We start from the raw sequence: 20419 nt of genomic DNA, 5'->3' as shown, positions 1-20419 counted from the left end.
AAAAAAATCATATGCGGTAATAAGATAAAACATCTTTAATTTTTATTGATACTGTAAATAATTTAAAAAAAATTTAGAAACCGGGAGCAAGGCCCTGTTAGCTTACTTTATTCTCAGTGCCCGAGATTTTGCATGTTGACAGAAATGTGATATGAAAATGACGATCGAGACAAAATTATAAATCACAAAAAAAATCAGATTTTGCGTAAATGACATTGAAATAACTTAAAAAGTTAGATCAAAGATTCGATATAAAATGCGTAAAACGTAAAAGTTCAATGAGGTTTGACCATTAAGTCACCATTAAGCTCGGCTTAAAGGTGGCTTAATGGTAGCTAAATGAAGTTTAGACATAAAGCACCTGTAAGTTGCAGCTTAATGGTGGCTTAATGGTGGCTTAATGGAGTTAACTTCTTTAAGCACCTTTACGTCACCATTAAGCTACCATTAAGCGATTGCTTAAAGGTGGTCTTTCGTCTTGGTTTATGCGCAGGCTGGCACAAGTTTTCCAATCATTTCTATGTTTGAGAATCTAGGGTTTTTTAATTATACTGTTAACATTTTTGAGAGGAATGCACTGTATGTCATAGTCCAAATACATGTTTTTTTTTCCTGTTTAAGCATTGTGAGATATGAAATAAAAAACAAGGAAGGAACTACTACTTAATATATGTACATACATGTGTCTTTCCAAACAGATTGATGAAGAAAATGTTCGAAAATTAAAAACAATAAAACATGTTTCATTAATTCGAATCACTTAATGATGTAGTCACGTGTTTCTTTCTTATGATTTAATCTTTCTTTTTTAATCCCTACATTTGCTCTGTTTTACTTAATTTTCGAAAGGGGTGTTATAAGTTTTGCTGCTCAAGAGGTTTGAAGACTTCACAGTTCTTTAAGGAAATCCCTTTCTACAAAACAGCCTTATTTTGACCCCTCGTAAATAGGTGATTTTTTTTTAAACAAAGTTTTTGCATTATAGATTCTGAGCCTCTTTTGTATGGAGAATTTTGTCTTCTTACATGCTGATTTTCTGTTTTCTCTGACAGTGTTACCAATCACATTATTGTATCATCATATACGGATGTATTTCAATATCATCTTACAAGAAAATTGATATTGAAATACATTGGTATGGCAATACCATGAATTTCAATAGCATCTTACTAGAAAGATAATGACATTACCCGCGATGTTTGTATCATTTTGCAATTTTAGTGACTGACCTACAAACCCATTAGTGAAATAAAAACAAAATACTCGCATTTTGGGTGATTTTGGTATGAATACTCAGTATATGGCTTATCAATAGACCTTTCTGATGCCGTTCAGAAAATAAAGTTTAACTTGATTTTATATGGGAAAATAAATTTTTACAGGGCAAATAAGACGTATTTTAAGCATGAAACGCAATACATTTTAAGCAGGGATCGCGCGTTTCTTGTGTAGAATGTTTAAAAAAAATAATCTAGAATTTTCAATTTCCTCAAAGAACAAGTGCATTCAATATCATTTTTGACGTTATATGCGATTTTGCATTAAATGGTTGCAAGTAAACGAGAGCAATAGTTTTACAGAAGAAAAATCCGTAACGCTATTAATTAAAAATGTGCATATGGATTTAAACATAAAACTCACTCTTTAACAAGGAAGTTTAATAAGAAATAAATTGTATAGAAAAATTTTGCTAAATTTATAAGTTTGAAATATTTCATTTATTTTGATATCAAACCGCATGCTTTGTAGCCACTAGATGGATGGAGATGGATTACAAGAAATAGTTTAGACATTCTTCGAATTATTTCTGTTATAATAGAGTCGCCGACGAGGCGTAGTGGTTAAGCGTTTATAGAGTAACGGAGTAAGAAGTTTGTTCCTTAAGCGGGAGGTTTGAATCCAATTGTGGGACTTATACAGGACTTATACTTTCATACGAGTCCGTATAAACCGAGGTGCCGCGTTACAGTAAGTGCTCGTATGCAAACTATATAGCATCATTCTCCCCTCTCGAAAAGTGGGAAGTTATATACAGTGATCGGGATGTCCATCTGTCTTTCACGCTTTGGGTTACCCATCTCTTATCCACAACTCCTCTTATACCGCTGAATGAGCATCGTCATAAGCTACCATACGGGAGTATCGATAATTATCAAATACTTCTTGTTTCTTTTCACAAATCAACAGTCAGAAAGATAAACTATGAAAGACCCAGAAGTCTCTGTCAAAACTGTAGTTCTACTGGTTTATACTAATATAACGATGTAAAAGAGGAGTAGCAATTGGAACTTGAAAATATAATGCCGCAGCAAATAAAGTTATGATTTTTATTAAGTCACTTTCTGTGGCAATATTACAATAAGACTGCAGTAGTTTTTAGTAAATGTTTACAAAATTATCAATTTTAGTTACCATGGTAACATCATTCATAAAATTAAATAAAAAAAGAATAAAGTCAATAATGTATTGAATTGTAGTGTAGTCTACCTACATGCCACATTTTATTATAATGAGACTGAAACTTTTTTTTGAATAGCATTTTTAAAGTAATTTACAGAAATTAATATTTTTAGTTACCACGGCAACACAGTTAATTAAAATCAAAAACCGACACAGAGAATTATGTATCTTAGTCTAGACCACTTGTGTGCGAAGTTATATTAAAATTTGACCCAAAACTGTAGGAGGAGTAACATTTTGAAAGCATTTCAAAGAAATTTCTATTTTTAGTAACAACGGCAATGCCGTTCATGGAAATCAGAAATCAATGTACAGAATTATGTATCTTTTTGTAGTCTTCATGCGTGCCAAGTTATATTAAAATCACGCCAAGACTGTAGGAGGAGTAGCCTTTTGAAAGCATTTCATTATTTTTTTATTTCTAGTAACCATAGCAACACCATTCATCAAAATCAAAAAAAAAAAACAATACACAGAATTATGTATCTTTGAATAATCTACTTGTATGCCAAGTTATATTAAAATCAGACCAAAAAAAGTAAGAGGGGTAGGATTTTGAAAAATTACAGACAGACAGACAGCTAGACAGACAGACGGACGGACGACAGATGCATAACTGTAGCATAAGCTCTTCAAGTCTCTGACCAGTAGAGGTAAAATGGTATAGATAACTTTAAAGTGAAGCGGTAACCCAACCACGTGGCTCTAAGGATGAAGTTTCATCTGATATATATTCACATTTAATGCATTTTGTTTTTTTTTTAATCTATAAATTCATTTATCATGAATGTAATATTTTCATAACAGAAATAAACAGTCAAATCCCTCTAGATGAATTGAGGAATATTATGTTATATATAATCAATTGATTCATTAATGCACTAATCTAGCTATTAAAACATTCAGGTAGACACCAATCGTGTTTGAATCAAATGACATTGTTTTAATACTGATAGAAAATAAGATTTTTCCCTTTTATTTGAACATCATTTGTATATATTTCAGGGAAAGGTACTGTTGTATTGTACATTTATTACAGAAAATGTGTATCATACATATTATACATCAGAATGGAAAATATTTTTGTATGTCATTCTGAACATTTCACAGGTTTTTATTCTTTTCGTAAGTAGTATTTAACCACAAATACATTTACAATGTACCGATCACAAATTAAATCTTGACACTCCTAAGTTACTCCACAGTTATTTCTAGTTGTTACTTGTTTCATATGAAAAGTTACAATTCGCTCTCTTCAAGATTAGTCTACCAGTTCTTTGTAAAGGGCCTGAAGCATATCTCTTTTTAGAATTACTGGCATCACATGTGTCCTTTGTTGGGGGTGGGGGTGGTGGGTGGGGAGGGGGAGGTGGATTACTCCTTGTGTTTCCTGCAAGTGGTGGATATCCTCCTTTTCCTTCTGTTCACAAAAAAGTAATAAACGTTGTAGTCATGTACAGTTAGACCTATGTTCATCGATGTTTAAAGAAATTACATTTTACAATCGTGAAAAGGGAATTGTATAGATTTATTTGTAACAGTTACTGAGATTTATGGGGGTTTTTGTTTAATCCTCAATTCTACAATGAAAAATAAAATTAAATATCAGTCCTCAGGGGAAGTGACGGTAAAGCAGCATTCAGATATGACGTTTAATGAGTGTATGTTTATATAAGCAGTTTGTATTGTTCATAGGATAAATATATTTAACTGGTATTTAACAAGGGATTTACATTTATTATGCTCGGAAATACGTACGCTTTGGATCAGACATTGTAAAATGTTTGCCGTTTAATTCAGAGCAAATGGTTTGAAAATACCTGTAAAAAAGGAATCGGTATATACATCTATAAAACTTGAAAACTTCAGATAATATGGGATAACAACTAAACATCAACAAAACCCTTGTTTCTAAGGACTTTAAATAAAAACAAGATGTGTTTGTAAAACACTGATGCCCCCGTATGGCACATTGCAAAGATTAAGGTTTTCTTAAATGCAAATTTAATTAATTGGTACCAAAAGTTTGGTATTCTCACTGGAAAACAATTGTGAAATTTGAAGGTACGCTTATGTTAAAGTATTTTAATAAGTACAAAAATCTCCAAGATCAAAAGGTCAATGTAATTAGTATCAAGTGAAAGGTCTTGCCAGATAAAATATACTTATATAGAGCATGAAAGCCCTAGCCCTAACCTTTAGAAGTTATGGTCAACCTTCAATTTCTTAAAAAGTAGGTCAAACTGCAAGGTCAAGGTCAAATGTTTAAAGTTAATTTTATCGAATGAAAGGTCTTGTCATAAGGATCAAATATGTAAAGTATGAACGCACTAGCCCCAAGTCTTCAAAAGTTATGGTCAAGGTTTGCTTTTTTTAAGAAGGTCAATTTCAAAGGTCAAGGTCAAAGTTCTTGGTATCCTATGAAGGGTCTTCTTACAAATATTACAAGTATGAAGTATAAAAGCCCTATTCCTTACCGTTCAAAAGTTATGGAAAAGGTTAAAGTTTTCTAACAAGTACGGAAATCCACAAGGTCAAGGTCAAAGGGTCAAGATTGTTGGTATCCAGTGAAAGGTCTTTCAACAAACATTAAATATGTGAAGTATAAATGTCCTGGTATTTACTGTTCAAAAGATATGGCCAAAGTAAAATTTTAACATTTTCATGTAAAAGTGGGTCGAACTCCAAGGTCAGGGTCAAAAAGTCTAATTGGGTGGTACCCAAAAAAGGTAATACACATATGAACTATGAAAGTCATAGCTCCACTAAATCAACAGTTATGGGCAGGGTTAAAGTTTTTGCGGACAAACAGAGAGACAGACAGACAGCTAGACAGACAGAGAGACAGACGGACACAACAAAAACTATATACCCCCGAAACTTCGTTTCCGGGGGCATCAAAAAATGTGACAGTCTTAGTGCGTTTTTAAAACAGAAATTATGGTTCCATTTCTCTCCAAAAAATTACGACAATTGAGTGATTTTTTCATTGCCTGTAGACAAAATTATACTAGATGATATTCAATAGATTTAATTAACATCTCATTCGATTTTTAAAGTAGTTTTTTTTTTTAACTAAGTGTTATGGCAAGACAAAACGTTTGGCATTTTCAAAGTATAGACAAAAATTAGAATCCTTCAAGTTTTGTTTTCTTGCGTTGAAGACGGCTTTAAACCATAGGTAATAAGAAAGCTGCCAAAAATAATTCGAGCCAAAGGTACTGATTATACAATACACGTTTTCTCAGATAACATGCATCTAAAGAATTCTGTCGTACTTCTTTATCAGCGTTGAGAAAAAAAAATCATCTTATTTTCATGTACAATTAGAAAAGAAATACGAACCTCTCTTGTGTCTAAAGCAAACACCTGTTTTAATCAATGGTTGAAATTCAGCTGTGAGAGTAGTGTGTACTAAGAATAGACCCTCTTTATGCGCTGTGTGTATATTTTACAAGTCTTTCAATACCAATATTATTAAAAATTATTAAAAGCCGGTGTCGACTTACGGGAAAACCTAAAAAAAAAAGAAAAGAAAATAGATTTATTAGGCAGACCTCTTGCACCATTAACTACATTAAGGTATCTACACCTACAGGTGTTCCAAGCGAGAGCAAACACTATATGTACATGTATAACATCTGAATCAGTCTATTTACAGTCAAGAAAAACGATGTTACATGTATATTGTTTTATTCACCCAAACTTTAAAAATAATTTTCAGTATCAATAACGTTTCTTAAAGCTGACATGAATTCATAAAAACGCAACATGTTCATCTATGTACGACTTGTTTCATACAAACTATAGCCGAATTCCGCCATATTTCTTTCAGATACCTTGTCTCATTGTAAGGATATAAGTATACCCCAGTGCGCTCGTTACACTTGAATGATTTTTTGGTTTGGCTATCGACTTGTGCACATCTCCGATGGTCAAGCATATGAGAACACATGAGGAGATCAAGACATTTCAAAACCACAATAAACAACATAATAATCATATTTCTGAATAATTATTGATTTGAATCAAAAGGAAAAAAATGCAAGTTTGGTGAGAAATTTAGATGCACGAGTACGTATTTTTACAGTGCGCCAATTTATGCAGAATAAACTTGAAATAAAAAGCAGTAAAATCTCCAAACACATTTTGTAATTAAATCATTCGAATGGAACAAAACAACCAACGTCTTTGATTTGAAGCCTCTATGCAATTGGTGCATATCGAGAAAACACCTCGAACGCTGTAAACGTACCAATATCTGGTTATAAGGTTATTGCATCGGTTCGAAGTCAAGTGATATACACCATGAATTCCATTTATTGAAATATGCATCACAAAAAAGAAATAAACTCCACAAAGCTCAAGAGTAAACACACTGTCATTACTCCGTATAGACTAACACGTTGATACACTTAGTCTGTGCTGATCAGATTTTGGTCAGGGAAAATATCACAAGTGGAAAGAGAAGTTATTTGGTATTTGCGCGGCTGAAGGGGGGGGGGGGTATAATTGTGCTATAATTGAGAATTGTCTATCTACATGTAGTTCTAATATACATTCTATACAAAGTCATGTATATAGTCTGCAGTTTGTTTGCGTCGCAAAATTCATTTGTCAATTATAACTGATTATTTTGGTACTAATCCTAAATCTAAACCAAGTAATTTGATGTACGGTAATTATTTACTTCAAATCTTAAATGCAATTAACCAGAATACAATTTTTTTATCTGTACATAGATCTATACGTTCTTTAACACACAAACACACGAAGAAATGCCACCCCCTGTTCAGATTGACATTTAGGCATTTGATTTTTTAGCCGGAGGGGGGGAGGTGCAAAAATAATTTACATGACCGTTATCTAAATATTCTTGGAAGACAAACATATCTGTCGAATTCAATTTTGATTTTTTTTTTTCAATATGTCACTCCGACCACAAAGTATGTGCATTTTGAGGAATGTATAAATGTTTTATAATTATGTTGTTATAGAGTCTTTCGAGATTTCACTATCCCTGCCAGACAGACTATCTATTTTTTTTAATATAAAACTAATTTCTAAAGGAGTATTTGGGAGCTAATTTTAAAAGCTAGGGTAGGGATTCTTGACACTGGTTGAATACGGATAATTTTATTTACTCTTTTGCATATTGAACTCTCTCTCTCTCTCTCTCTCTCTCTCTCTCTGTGTGTGTGTGTGTAACCATCCCTTAGGACAATAATAGGTGAAAGATCCTACGCACTTTGTGCTGTACCATTTATTAAGCCTTAGGACAGATCAAGGATTTTTTTAGGCGGGATGTCGAAACTTCATCAATTGAATAATAATTTTAATTGGACAAGACGTTAACTCAAAAGGCCAAATTGAAAGAGAAACTAGAGGTATTGTGAGCAATGAGCTCACTAAATGATACCACCGCCTTCCATATGATTAAAATGGCAAGGTCCACATTTTGCTGTTGTCGCTAAACCCAAAATACGTGTCGGATCAAAAAGTAAAATAGGAGGAGCACAATGATAATATGTAAGATTCTTTGAAAGTTTCATTAAATTTCACTAAGGGGTATATGAGGATTTTCGGATAAGAGATGGATACCCCAAAGCGAACAGACTGACGGACGGACATAACCATTACTTTTCCAGCGGGGGGTATAATAAACGTGAAATATACATCACAGGAAAGGGTACATTGGGAACTTTCTCAAATACCTTTTCAAACGCATTGGCCTCGGAAGCAAATTGAAAGTGGGGGGCTAAGTGCAAAGATTTTTTTTTTACATTCAAAAAATCTGAGAAGCTTAAAAAAAGCGGGAAATGTCCTTTTCCAAAACACTAATATCTTATTTCGTGTAGGGGAAAGGGGGGGGGGGGGGGGGAGGTTCGATTTTCAGTAACAAAATTTTTCTCCAAACACCTACACTTTCCTCTTTTTTAATCTATATAACTTGTCTGTGGAAAGTGGTTGGGGGGGGGGGCTAAACCTACGCAGCAATGTTCAATGTCTATACTAAGTATATATTTGTAAGAAAGCCATCCCCCCCGGTTCCGACACTTATGCTCAAACGTACAAGTCGAACCTGGACCTGGACAACAGACAAGAGAATTTTTAAAAAGCTTATTGTAGGTAAAATGTGGAATTCTCACGGGGGGTTTGCTCTCTCTTTCTATCTGCTTTTCCTAGTAATCATTAATTATTTATGTCTTAAAAATTAATTCACATTAAATTCTTTTTTCATTATCATTGTACCACAGAATCAAACTCGTTTATTATATCCGTCGCAACAAGTTGCGTGGGGTATAATGTTTTGGACCCATCAGTCAGTCTTTTTTTTTGTTTTGTCAGCGCAACTTCTTATAAACCACTGCACAGAGTTTTGTCGAACTTTCGAGAAATATAGGAGTCAATGTGTGTCTAGATTTGCACATCACCATGACATTCTTTATTTTTTCGGGAATTTCCGCACTTTTACATTTAAATTTTTACCATGTCTTGAATATAAAGATGAGTAGTTTGTCAGCGCAATAAACCGCTGCACACAATTTTGTCAAACTTTACAGATATTTAGGACACAATATTATAATCATAGATGTGCATATAACAAAGAAATTACGATTCCTTTATTTTTTTTTTTTTTTGGAATTTCAGCTCTTCGACTTTTGGGGGATCGTGGGGTATGTTTTCATTCATTGTGCATAAAATTATAAATAACTTTAAATCAAATTATTTTAGGTCTAATAAAGGCAATACACAGTATTTATTTGATAGTAATTAATCATTAAGAAATCAATCTGTTTCAGACGTTTTTCTTAAATCATTTTTATGAGAGTGTTAATATGCATGTTTTATTACACCCCTCCCTCTCCTATCGCAGGAGCTATCTTCAAAAGGTGAATGATTCGTAATAATGCATGCTTTATTATAAATTTAATGAAGTTAAACCATGTTATCTTAAATTCTATTTGCAATATTTACAGAAAAGAGTAATGTTTAGTTTTGAAAAAATTGCTTGCATTTTTTTCAATCAACCCCACTGAGCTTTCAACCTTTGATATTTTCCCTGACCAAATAAAAGGATTGGCATGGGGCACGTGTGTCTAAGCATCTTTTACTGTTGAGTTAGCAATGGATTACATGACTTCTAAGATGCATTTTTCAATAAAAGTAAAATACGGTAAGATAATTCTTTCGACATGTGCACATCCCTGTAACGATAGCAGTATATCCAGGTAAATGTTTTATCACTGCGTTTAACGCGTTTTCTCGACCTGCAGGGAATTTTGCTGTACGTGAATGTATTCAGTGTTAGTGTTTTTTATGCCCCCGTAACGAAGTTCCGGGGGTATATAGTTTTTGTAGTGTCCGTCTGTCTGTCTGTCTGTCTCTCTGTCTGTTTGTCTGTTTGTCCGCAAAAACTTTAACCTTGTCCATAACTTTTGATTTGGTGGAGTTATGACTTTCATATTTCATATGTATATTCCTTGTGACAAGACCTTTCTTATGGTACCACCAAAATTTGACCTTTTGACCTTGACCTTGGAGTTTGACTTACTTTTACATGAAAATTTTAAACTTTTTCTTTGGCCATATCTTTTGAAAAGTTGATACCAGGACATTTATACTTCACATATCTAATGTTTGTTAAAATACCTTTCATTGGATACCAACAACTTTGACCCTTTGACCATGACCTTGTAGATTTTTGTACTTGTTAAAAAACTTTAACCTTTGCCATAACTTTTGAACGGTAAGTAATAGGGCTTTCATTCTTCATATATGTAATTCTTGTGAGAAGACCCTTCGTTGGTTACCAAGAACTTAGACCCTCTGACCTCGACCTTTGAGATTGACCTACTTTAAAAAAGCAAACCTTGACCATAACTTTTAAAGAGTTAGGGCTAGTGCTTTCATACTTTACACATTTGATTCTTATGACAAGACCTTTCATTTGATAACAAGAACGTTGACCTTGACCTTGGAGTTTGACCTACTTCAAAAAAAAATGAACGTTGGCCATAACTTCTGAATGGTTAGGACTAGGGCTTTCATGCTTAACATAAGTATTCTATGTGGCAAGACATTTCATTTGATACTAATTACATTGGCCTTTTGACCTTGACCTAGGAGATTTTTGTACTTATTTAAAAAAAACTTTAACATTTGGTTACTTTTAAATTATACAATTGTTTTCCAGTGAGAATACCCTACTTTTGGTACTATTTAGTTAAATTTGCATTTAAGAAAAGCCTAATCTTTGCTATGTTGCCATACGGGGGCATCAGTGTTTCACAAACACATCTTGTTCTATATTACAGCAAATGCATTCAAAAATAATTTAATTTTCGGTTTAGTTCTATTTTTTTGTTGAATTCTTACTTTACAAACGTGTATTTGTTCAGTTTATTCAGTTTATGGACTTCTAAAAACTATGCTATCGGAGATGTGTACATGTCGACAGCAAGGCTAGAAAATCACTCAAGTGAAACAATTCTACAAGGCTATACAGTGGACCCTCAGATATCCGGACCCCAGATATCCGGATGCTTCAGTATCCGGACGATTTTTCATCGGGACGAAATTTTTAAATGTTACATTGTCTTGTTTAACTGATGATTCAGGTATCCAGAATCTTCACTTATTCGGACAAATTAACTGGGAAACAAATCGTCCGGATAAATGAGGCTCCACTGAAAATATTTATATGAAAATTCTTTCAAAAGAATACGTGCAGATTGAACCTTTCATTACTTTTATCACGATAAGAAAAAAATATATATTCTTTTTGTTCTTATTCTTAAATTGTCTCCAACTTTTTCACTTATGCAAATTGTTATGTTTTTCGGCAGTTCGATTAATTTTATAAATTGCACACTGCATAAATTCCAGTTGTACCTAAGCCTAAGACAAAGTCAGAGCTGTGCATTTACTTTTTTTAATTGACTTCTTTTGGTATTTGTTGAAATTTGATAGTTCATCTACAATATTTTTTTAATGTACGCGCCGTTAAAATGTCACCATTTGATCCCGACTGAGCTGTCAACGTATATTGGCAAATATTTACAAATATATTTTTTACATGAAGCTATTGAAGAGAAAATAAGTAGGTTCTATCTGAAGAACTCTGCATTGCTTTAAGACATCGGAACATTAACTAGCAAGATTGGAGATATACAGCCTACGTCATTTCTATCTGTTACGATCAAAACATTCAATGATAGGCAATGAAATGGACGGATTCAATTCGACAATTCGACGCTGTTTTCAAAATCAAAGTGTGCATGTATGATCCAAAGGACAAATAATCTCTATTGCCAAGTACATTTTGGTTGAAATTTATATTATTTTGAGTTTATAGCCTATAATATATTCTTCAGGACACTTGTAAAAGTCATAGAAGATTTTTATTTCAGGAGACGACCATTTGATTGTAGAAGGTGGGAGGGGTAAGGAAATTTTCGAGGCAGATCATGCTTTGTACCAATTACTAGTAATTTTTAAGATGACAATAGCCTTTTTAGTTTTATCCTCAATGATAAATGTTGACAACTTTCTTATTTATTTTTCAAGATCATTACCCCCCCCCCCCCCCCCCCCGCCCAAGCACACATACATTGTAACGCATGCATAAATTATACAACGCAGAAATCAAATATTCCTTTATTCATAAAGGTTCAACATTTTTCGGCTGTAGGTGAATCGTAGATTCGTACACATTTCATCGAAGACAAAGTAGTTTTGCATCTTTATTAATGCTAAGAAAAATTTATTTGTAGACTCTACTGAATCCTTAGTAAGTAATTAAGGCGATTTTTGACTATGCGTTTTATGTATTTTTGTGTATTCCGATGCAGTGAACTACTTAGTAGTTGACCATGTTGACGACAGGTGTATTGCTTTGAAGCCTGAATAAATTGAATTTTAATATAATATAGCAAATGAAATAATATAAATTTATTTTCAGTTCTCTATTAAGGCAAGAAATGCACAAATAAATGCTGTAAATCTGTATTAAAATACATATCTTTAACGAAGTTTTCTGCACAGTGTTCCAGCACAACCACAGAGTCTACAAGTACCACCATTGTTTCATATTTAGATGTTTTATTGACGATGAAGACAAACTTGCGATTAAGATGTATGACAAAGGAAATTATCTCAGCTTTCCATCCTAATCATCTTGGCCTATATTATTTCTTGTTTGAAAATATTCCATTGTCATCATTGGCATGCGTGCATATGGCGATTATATCCCAAACTTGTTCACGAGTTGTGAGAAATTTGTATTGTGTGTGGCAAACCTTTCATAAGTTACCAGCAATTCTGATCTTTTGACCTTGACCTTTGAGATTTCTATACTAAAAAAAAACTTTAACCTTGACCATAATTTTTAAATAGTAAGGGCTAAGGCTTTTATACTTTACATAATCCTGGTGGGATAACCTTTGATTGGATACCTAAAACTTTTATCCCTTAACCTTGTCCTTGGAGAGTGACCATCCTTCAAATATGTATAACTTGTCATCTTTCTTAATAAATCAACAACTCAGACCTTTTCACCTTGGAGTTTGACCTATCTTTCAAAAATTTATCCTTGACCATAACTTTTGAACAGATGGTGCTAGAGATTTTGTATTTTGTGAATTAGAAAGTAATCTTATGGAATAAATATAGCATCTGCTTGATTTCAATATTAATATGCCATTTGTGTTCAACATTGTACCATTATATATGAAAAGGAAATGAAGATAAGACCTTTCAAATCATGTACTTTCTTTTAAATATTATTGCAGTTAAAATGTATAAAGCTTTGTAATTCACAGTATTAGTGTTTGCTTTAATTCTTCTTGTACATCATATGCCCCTCCCCTGGCAAATACTTGATGATCTTCTGCAATGGCTATAATGACAGGCATATTTCTGTCTTTGAACCATCTTTTCTTTGATTCCGTACGCATCATTTCAATTTTACAGTATAAACCAGTCATTATTACACATTTCACATTCTTTGCTAAGAAGGTGTCTTCCACATAAATATTCATTTTCTCTCCAGATTTTTTTTTAATATTTTGAAAACATTCTTCTAGAAAGGGTTTTCCTATCTGAATTTCCATTTTTCTTTGAATGATATATTTCTCTTTTAAAGGTTGTATACTTTCTACAATGTCCTCCTGGCTTTCCCGATGTTTTACTTATTTTAGTAACCAAGGCAACACCGTTCATCAAAATCTGAAACCGGTACGCATGAATCATAGTTTTACATAACAATACATAGGAAAATTTTGTAGAAATCTTTTTAAGAACCACTGGGTCAGAAAAATTGAAATTTATGGGGATGCATACAAGTGTTGTGTAGATTCTTAATTGTTCACATGATGACTCTCGGGGGTTGGGAGGGGCCACAATAAGGAATCCAAGTTTAACAATGAAATATATAAAGAAAAGTCTTTAATTTTCTTTTTCTCACTGAAATTTATGTATAGTTCTGGGGGTAGTGTGGATTCTATTTCTTTTTAAATCATGACCTTGTTGATTGATTTATATTGTTTAACGCCGAGGCGGCAATACTTCAGTCATATTTGATGGAGGAAGACGTTGCCACAGAAAGTATTACAATGGGGAGGGGGATCTTGTATATAAAGGCATAACAAAAGTTACTTACATGTAGGTGAGTGATGTGGTCAATGTGCCTTTTCTATTTCATTCCCCCCCCCCCCCCCCCCCCCCCCCGTCTATTTGATTGGAAATTGGATTTCTTGGAATGCAAATACAAATAAGACAACTACATATCGACATATAAACTAAAAGAACTCTACATGTAATCATATTCCATAACGATAATCGACAAACTTTAAGCTTCTCCTCTTTCTATATGCCCTATGATGCTTCTTCATATAATAAATAAATAAAGAGTTTGTAACTTTTTTTTCAATTGCAGTAGTTGGCGTTTTTGCTGGCGAACCTTCAGACTAGTGGGCCATTGGACTAAGGGCTAAGGAACCATTGCACCAGTGGACAAACCAATATGAATGGTAATGTTTACGGAAGTTCAGTCAGTTGAGTGCTCACATCGTGATCGGGGGGTCGTGAGCTTAAATCTTGGTGGCGATTGACTTAAGTCGATAAAAATCGGTAGCAATTGTTCCTTCGCAATCACTTGGCACTTCAAATAAAAGAATTGGTTCTTTCCAATAGCACCTTAAAACAGCAGGTGTTGACATGCTTAAGATTCCGAACCGATCAATATCAATAAATAAAAAACGCAATTTTACAAAGTGTGTTGTGATATAGCATCAAACATGTCATTTACTTGTCTTATAAGAGCAAATTCACAAGAATGGAAACGTCTGTAAACCGATTGGCATTGAGTCTATAATAAAACAGAATTTTCAGTAGATTTTGGAAGTATTGACAGATTACTCACTGGTCGTTAGATTGCTTACTAGTTACAAATATGTTTTCTTTAACATAAATCAAACGATTGCCTGCTTCAATTTTTCTGGAGAGATTTCCTGTTACGATGAAAGGTTTTCAATTTTTGTAATATTTATTAAAACGTCACCATAAAAAGATTTCAAATTTTTGATTGGTAAGATGTCTAATTCGCAAGATTTAATTTCAAGATCATTTTTTTTTTCATTTGGCAAATACAATGCATGGAAATGCTTTACCTGATTCAATGTGAATGTTTTTTTTTTCTAATAAAAAGTTTTTCGTCTATACTTTTACTGGCCTTATAAAACCTAAAAATGATACATAAATGTACAGGGAAAATTATGATTATTACTAACCAATTTTGGCGAGGAAATAAACTGAAAAAATAAAGTGTATCTGAGTGTCAAATCGAAGAGTTTTCCTTACCAAAATTGACACGATTGTATATGTACCTCTATTATGAGTACTTCCTGTTAGGTAAAAACACCCCCTTTTTTCTCCCTTGATGACACTTTTCTAATTAAAGATTATATTCAAGGAAAATGGATTCTTGTACAATTTATGGATCGTTAAATATGTCCTTGCTTGAATTGAATAAAAATAATTTATAGCAATTTAATGAAATAAAATCCCAAAACTCAGACTGCTGACTTATTTCATTTGTTTAAAGTTTCTGTTATGTCTAAGTCTTTAAAACACACTCCACTTATTGAACATGAACTTTCGGATCATCGGGTTTTCTGTGTAATACAGACAGACTTAATTTTCAGAAACCATTTCATTAATCGTAGAAAAGATTGAACTAAATAATTCTAAAATTTCAGTTCTTTATTCACTCAAAACAAATCAATGGTACAAGAGTTACATATATATATGGCCCCAGGGTCAGGGTTTCTTGTGTTAGGGCGGGGCTCTATTGATTATATATTAATCTTCATGTTGTACTTAAATGTTGTGGAAGTCAAGCAGATCAATATACATATATACAAACAAAAATTACAGCCGAAGGTCAAGAACAAAACAAGTATAACAAGAGGTCTATAAGCCACGCCGCTCACCTTAGCACATGGGCTACTTAAAAACACAAATCAGCTTAGGATTGAAAAAATAATTGTTGGGGGAGGGGGATTTGAATTTTCAATTACTTGAGAATGTCAATATATCAATAAAACATATTTGTATAATTTGTATAATTTTTATATAATATATATATATTTCTATAATTATGTCATACTTGAAAAAAAGACTTTTTTCAAGATTTTTCCAACAAATTACTCGCTAACATATTGTGACCCTTTGCTAATACCCCCCTCCCCTCTCCAACATTATTTATATGAATCTAAATCTTAACTACTGGCAAAGGCTTACATGTCAATTAGCCTAAACAAAACTTTTCTGTTCTGGAGAAGATTTTTTTCTTAAATATTCTTATGAAAAACCCTAACCCATCTACACTTCCTGAGGATGCTTTCAGATGAGTTTCATCTCGCCTGGCCCAATGGTTCGGGAGAGGAAGATTTTTAAAAGATTTTTCCTATATATTCCTATGTAAAACTTTGATCAGCCATTGTGGCCCCGCCCCATCCCATGATTTGAAGAAACTTTAATCTTAACTTCATGGGGGTGCTTCCAGATGAAATTCATCTTTCCTAGCCTAATAGTTCTGGAGAAGAAGATTTTTAAATCGAATTTTCCTATATATTCCTATGTAAAATGTTGATCAGCCACTGTTGCTTCGCCCTACAATGTACCCCAAGAGGGTTATGATTTAAACAATCTGGAATATATATACTACCTGAGTATGTTTCCACAAGAGTTTCATGTTTCCCGGCCCAAAGGTTCTAGAGAAGAAGAATTTTAAAAGATTTTCACTATTTATATTCCAATTTAAAACTAAGATCAGTCATTGTGGCCCGCCGAACCACCGGCGATCATGATATGAACAAAATTGAATTTACACTACTCGACTAAGCTTCCACATGAGTTTCATCTATCCTGGCCCCATGGTTTTGGAGAAGTTAATATTTAAAAACACCTTTAATTTTTCTTAACTAATAACTATATCCCTTAAGAAGAGGACCTGACCCTTCATTTGAACAAACTTGATCCCCCTTTTCCCAAGGATACTTTGTGGCAAGTTTGGTAAAAATGTGCCAGGTGGTTCTTGAGAAGATGTCAAAAATGTGAAAAGTTTATGGACAGAAAGACAGACAAACAAAGAGGCGGCCAGACGGATGATCAGAAAAGCTCATTTGACCTTTCAACTCAGATGATGAGCTACCAAATGAAAAGAATGAGATAATCATAAATCAATTATACATAAAACACATGGAGGATTCAAGAAGAACAGATAATTTTTAAAATTTTATCGATGATTTTTGACAATAATTTTTGTATTTCTACATTAATACGGGTCATAAGTGCATTAAATTTAAAAGTGTTAAGATTTTTACAATAATTATCTATTTTGGAGAAAAACCTTTGTAATTCGAAAAAAAAAAAAAACATCTGCATTGCATAACATAATGAAAGTCAACACTAATAGTGTTACAAACACAAATGGTACACGATCTGAAATTTCTGTCAAACTTTTGCGAGGTTTATTTCTTTAAATATGATGGGACTACCAGAAGCCAGAGAAAATACATGATTTTACCTTATCTAAATATATATGAAAAAAAAAATGATAATTTTAGATGATTACTTGTTACATATTAAACGGTAAAGCAGATTTTGGGCAGTTCCTACATGTTGTATGAATATCATATCTATTTCTATAATTGGCATTTTACATATATATCATTGTGTTAGTGTGTAGAAATCTCAGCATATATTAAATAAGTTAGAAAAATAATAATCATATTGTATCCTGGGACTGGCCAGGCCTTCACCAAAGTTGGAATGCCTCCCATATACTTGTAGTGTGGCAGAAAATAGCACATTCATCACATAATGATTTTAAAAAATGAAGCTGAGAGAAAATAACCATCAAGTTAATAATAATAAACTCTTTTGTGAATATGGATACCTTTCACCAGTGTTTGAAACTCACTGTAAAATAAGCCAGCCATTCAGGACTGATTGTTATTAAAAGTTGTCAGTCCTGCAGAATATCGAATAGCCCGAAAAAATATTATCTGGTTTAGAAATAATGTTAAGTGGGCAATATCACCCTAAACCTATAGGCTGGGTATTTTCCCTGTTTGCTTGTTGCACTTTGCTGTCGATATTATTAGTTAATTTGAAAGAGATTTATCAAAGATCTAAAGAAGAGGCTACAGTTAAAGTTTTATTGTGCCCTTAAAATTTATTGTTCTTAAAAAGTAACGAATTGGCTTTAACAAGAGTTAAGAAGATGAACATGATAAATCATAAAATAATAAGCCATGAAGGAGGACCGTTCTGCAAAATTGACGTTATTATTTTGGTGCATTTAGGTTTAATGCACGAAAGCCCCAGAAATCGCTCATTTCTGTGCTTGTTTTTTTTTTTCTGTAGAAAATAGTGTTTGCAACTGTCACCCACTTTTATTTTTGAACATATTTAAAATGCTTTGAACAATCATATATGTCAAAATCTTTATGGGCAGTCGGGTGCATGTAAATTTCAAACAATGATTTCACCCACCAATATTTAATCTATACGAGAGGAAGAATTTAACACTGTCAACACATTTTTTACTCGTCTAAAAATTATACGCCATGTTGACAATCAGAAATCTGGATTGTTTAAGAAAATTAATGTTCTGTGTTTATCAGGGTTAACACCAAGTTGGTTTTGCTACGTATATAACCATGTCTTGTACATATTCTACAGTTAAATCAGGTTTGTAGAACAATGTTTTTTATTGTAACGATAAAAAATCCATTCTATTTACAATCCTATGAGTATGATGCATAGTCTGTGCAGTCTTACATTAATTAACACATCTACTATACAACATTTATTATTGAAAAATTGGCCAAGTTAAACGGACTCAATAGGACTTGCTTTATGGCAATTCACATTGAAGAACAATAAAATTTTACAAATAATTATTGATTGTATGTTGTTTAACGTAAAGTTCGAGAAATTTTCACTCATATGGAGACGCTACCACTTGTCGGTGGAGAGCTGGATATTCTGTCCTATACTCGGTACTTACAGCCATTGAGCAGGGAGAGATCTTTTCCCTGCAAACACTTACAGCGACACAGCACCTTAATTTATACGGTCTCATCCAAAGAACTGGTTCCACTTCTGAGAGTGGCATTTCAACCCACGACTTAAGGAATAAATTTGATTAAACTATGTACCTTTATAATCTCTACTGTGGTTTCAGACTCCTTGCTATGTCCTAAGCTATAAGCAGGAGGATTTCATCTAGTCGTATATTATGAACTACTCAGGGAGTATCGATTGAATGTCCAGAGAGATGCAGCTGTGATCCCCAGTCAGTGTTCAAATTTCATTACAATATCAAATAACTTTTTCCCAATGGTTTTTGATGTAATTGTTAAACAAATTTGCTTTTTCAAAACACTTTACAACCTATATCGGTGACTGTTATAGCACGATTTGGTACATGTATATATTGAATTCATTTTTCATTACTAATGCATTAAACTCATTTATAACTGTGATTAAGCAACTATTTCGATGTATTTCAATGTAAATAGATAATAGTTTTTGAAAAATCTATCACTGTAATGAATCACATTTTTTTTTTTATTTTTTTTTTATTTTTTTTTTTATTTTTTTTTTTTTTACTTAATAGCAACTTAATACTTTATAATATTTTTGTACTTAATAGCAAAAAAATGTATTTGCCCTTTCCTGACAGGCTGACATAAAAGAGTCCGAATAAAGAAAAATCCCTATAGGAAATGATTACTTTGCATATTGATTTTCTCATGCCATAAAAATTCTTTTCATTACTTTTAATCTCAAAAGAGTTGAAAAAAGTGCATTATAAAGAACTTTCTTTTTGGAAAAGAAACATAATATTACCGACTTTCCGATCAATATCTTTCATCCTGGGTCAGTTGAAGGCCAAAACGAAATAGATTAAAATTTAACATCTTGTAGATAAAAACAACTGTTCAAATTATCAACGTCTATGAATTATCAAGTGTTTTCTTGGAAAAGGATACAATCGGTGAGTTCTTCGTTAAAAAAGGCAAATGAAAACGAAAATGTTCATCTGGTTAATTCGTATTTTCTCCATTTAAAATTCATGTTTTTAATATTATTATTTAAAAAAAAAACAACTTTTCATGGAATATTAATTTAGGTAACAAAAACAATCCTTTGAAAAAGTTGAATTACAGCTGGGCCGATCTTCCACTTAATCCATCGTTGGCAGTTGCATTCCACTAGAAAATCTGGGACGTTTAATCTTTCGTACACAATATGCTGCTCCCATCGCAAAAACATGTACATTTTCTGGAATTGCTATTGTGACTGAGCGGTTTTTGAACCACTTTTCTTCGGCTTTATCCCAAATCAATTCCAGTTTGGAGTAAGTTCCTGTCATAATCACACA

At 32.9% G+C, this 20419-nt stretch overlaps 1 protein-coding gene across 1 annotated transcript; it reads right to left on the bottom strand.

Annotated features, from left to right (window-relative positions):
- Nucleotides 1–3601: 3601 nt before the first annotated feature.
- On the bottom strand, nt 3602–4274 carry LOC134231217 (uncharacterized). The gene is made up of 2 exons (XM_062713148.1): nt 4219–4274; nt 3602–3880 (listed from the first exon to the last, which is right to left on the bottom strand). The coding sequence occupies exons 1-2, from the start codon at nt 4232–4234 to the stop codon at nt 3672–3674; spliced, it is 225 nt and encodes a 74-aa protein (XP_062569132.1). The 5' UTR covers nt 4235–4274; the 3' UTR covers nt 3602–3671.
- Nucleotides 4275–20419: the final 16145 nt, after the last annotated feature.

The sequence above is a fragment of the Saccostrea cucullata genome, unplaced genomic scaffold (assembly GCF_032062105.1).
Source record: "Saccostrea cucullata isolate Sc308-1 unplaced genomic scaffold, CSIRO_AGI_Scuc_v1 ctg1243, whole genome shotgun sequence".
In the NCBI taxonomy this organism is placed as follows: domain Eukaryota; kingdom Metazoa; phylum Mollusca; class Bivalvia; order Ostreida; family Ostreidae; genus Saccostrea; species Saccostrea cuccullata.
This window is presented reverse-complemented; position numbering and strand designations above follow the sequence as displayed.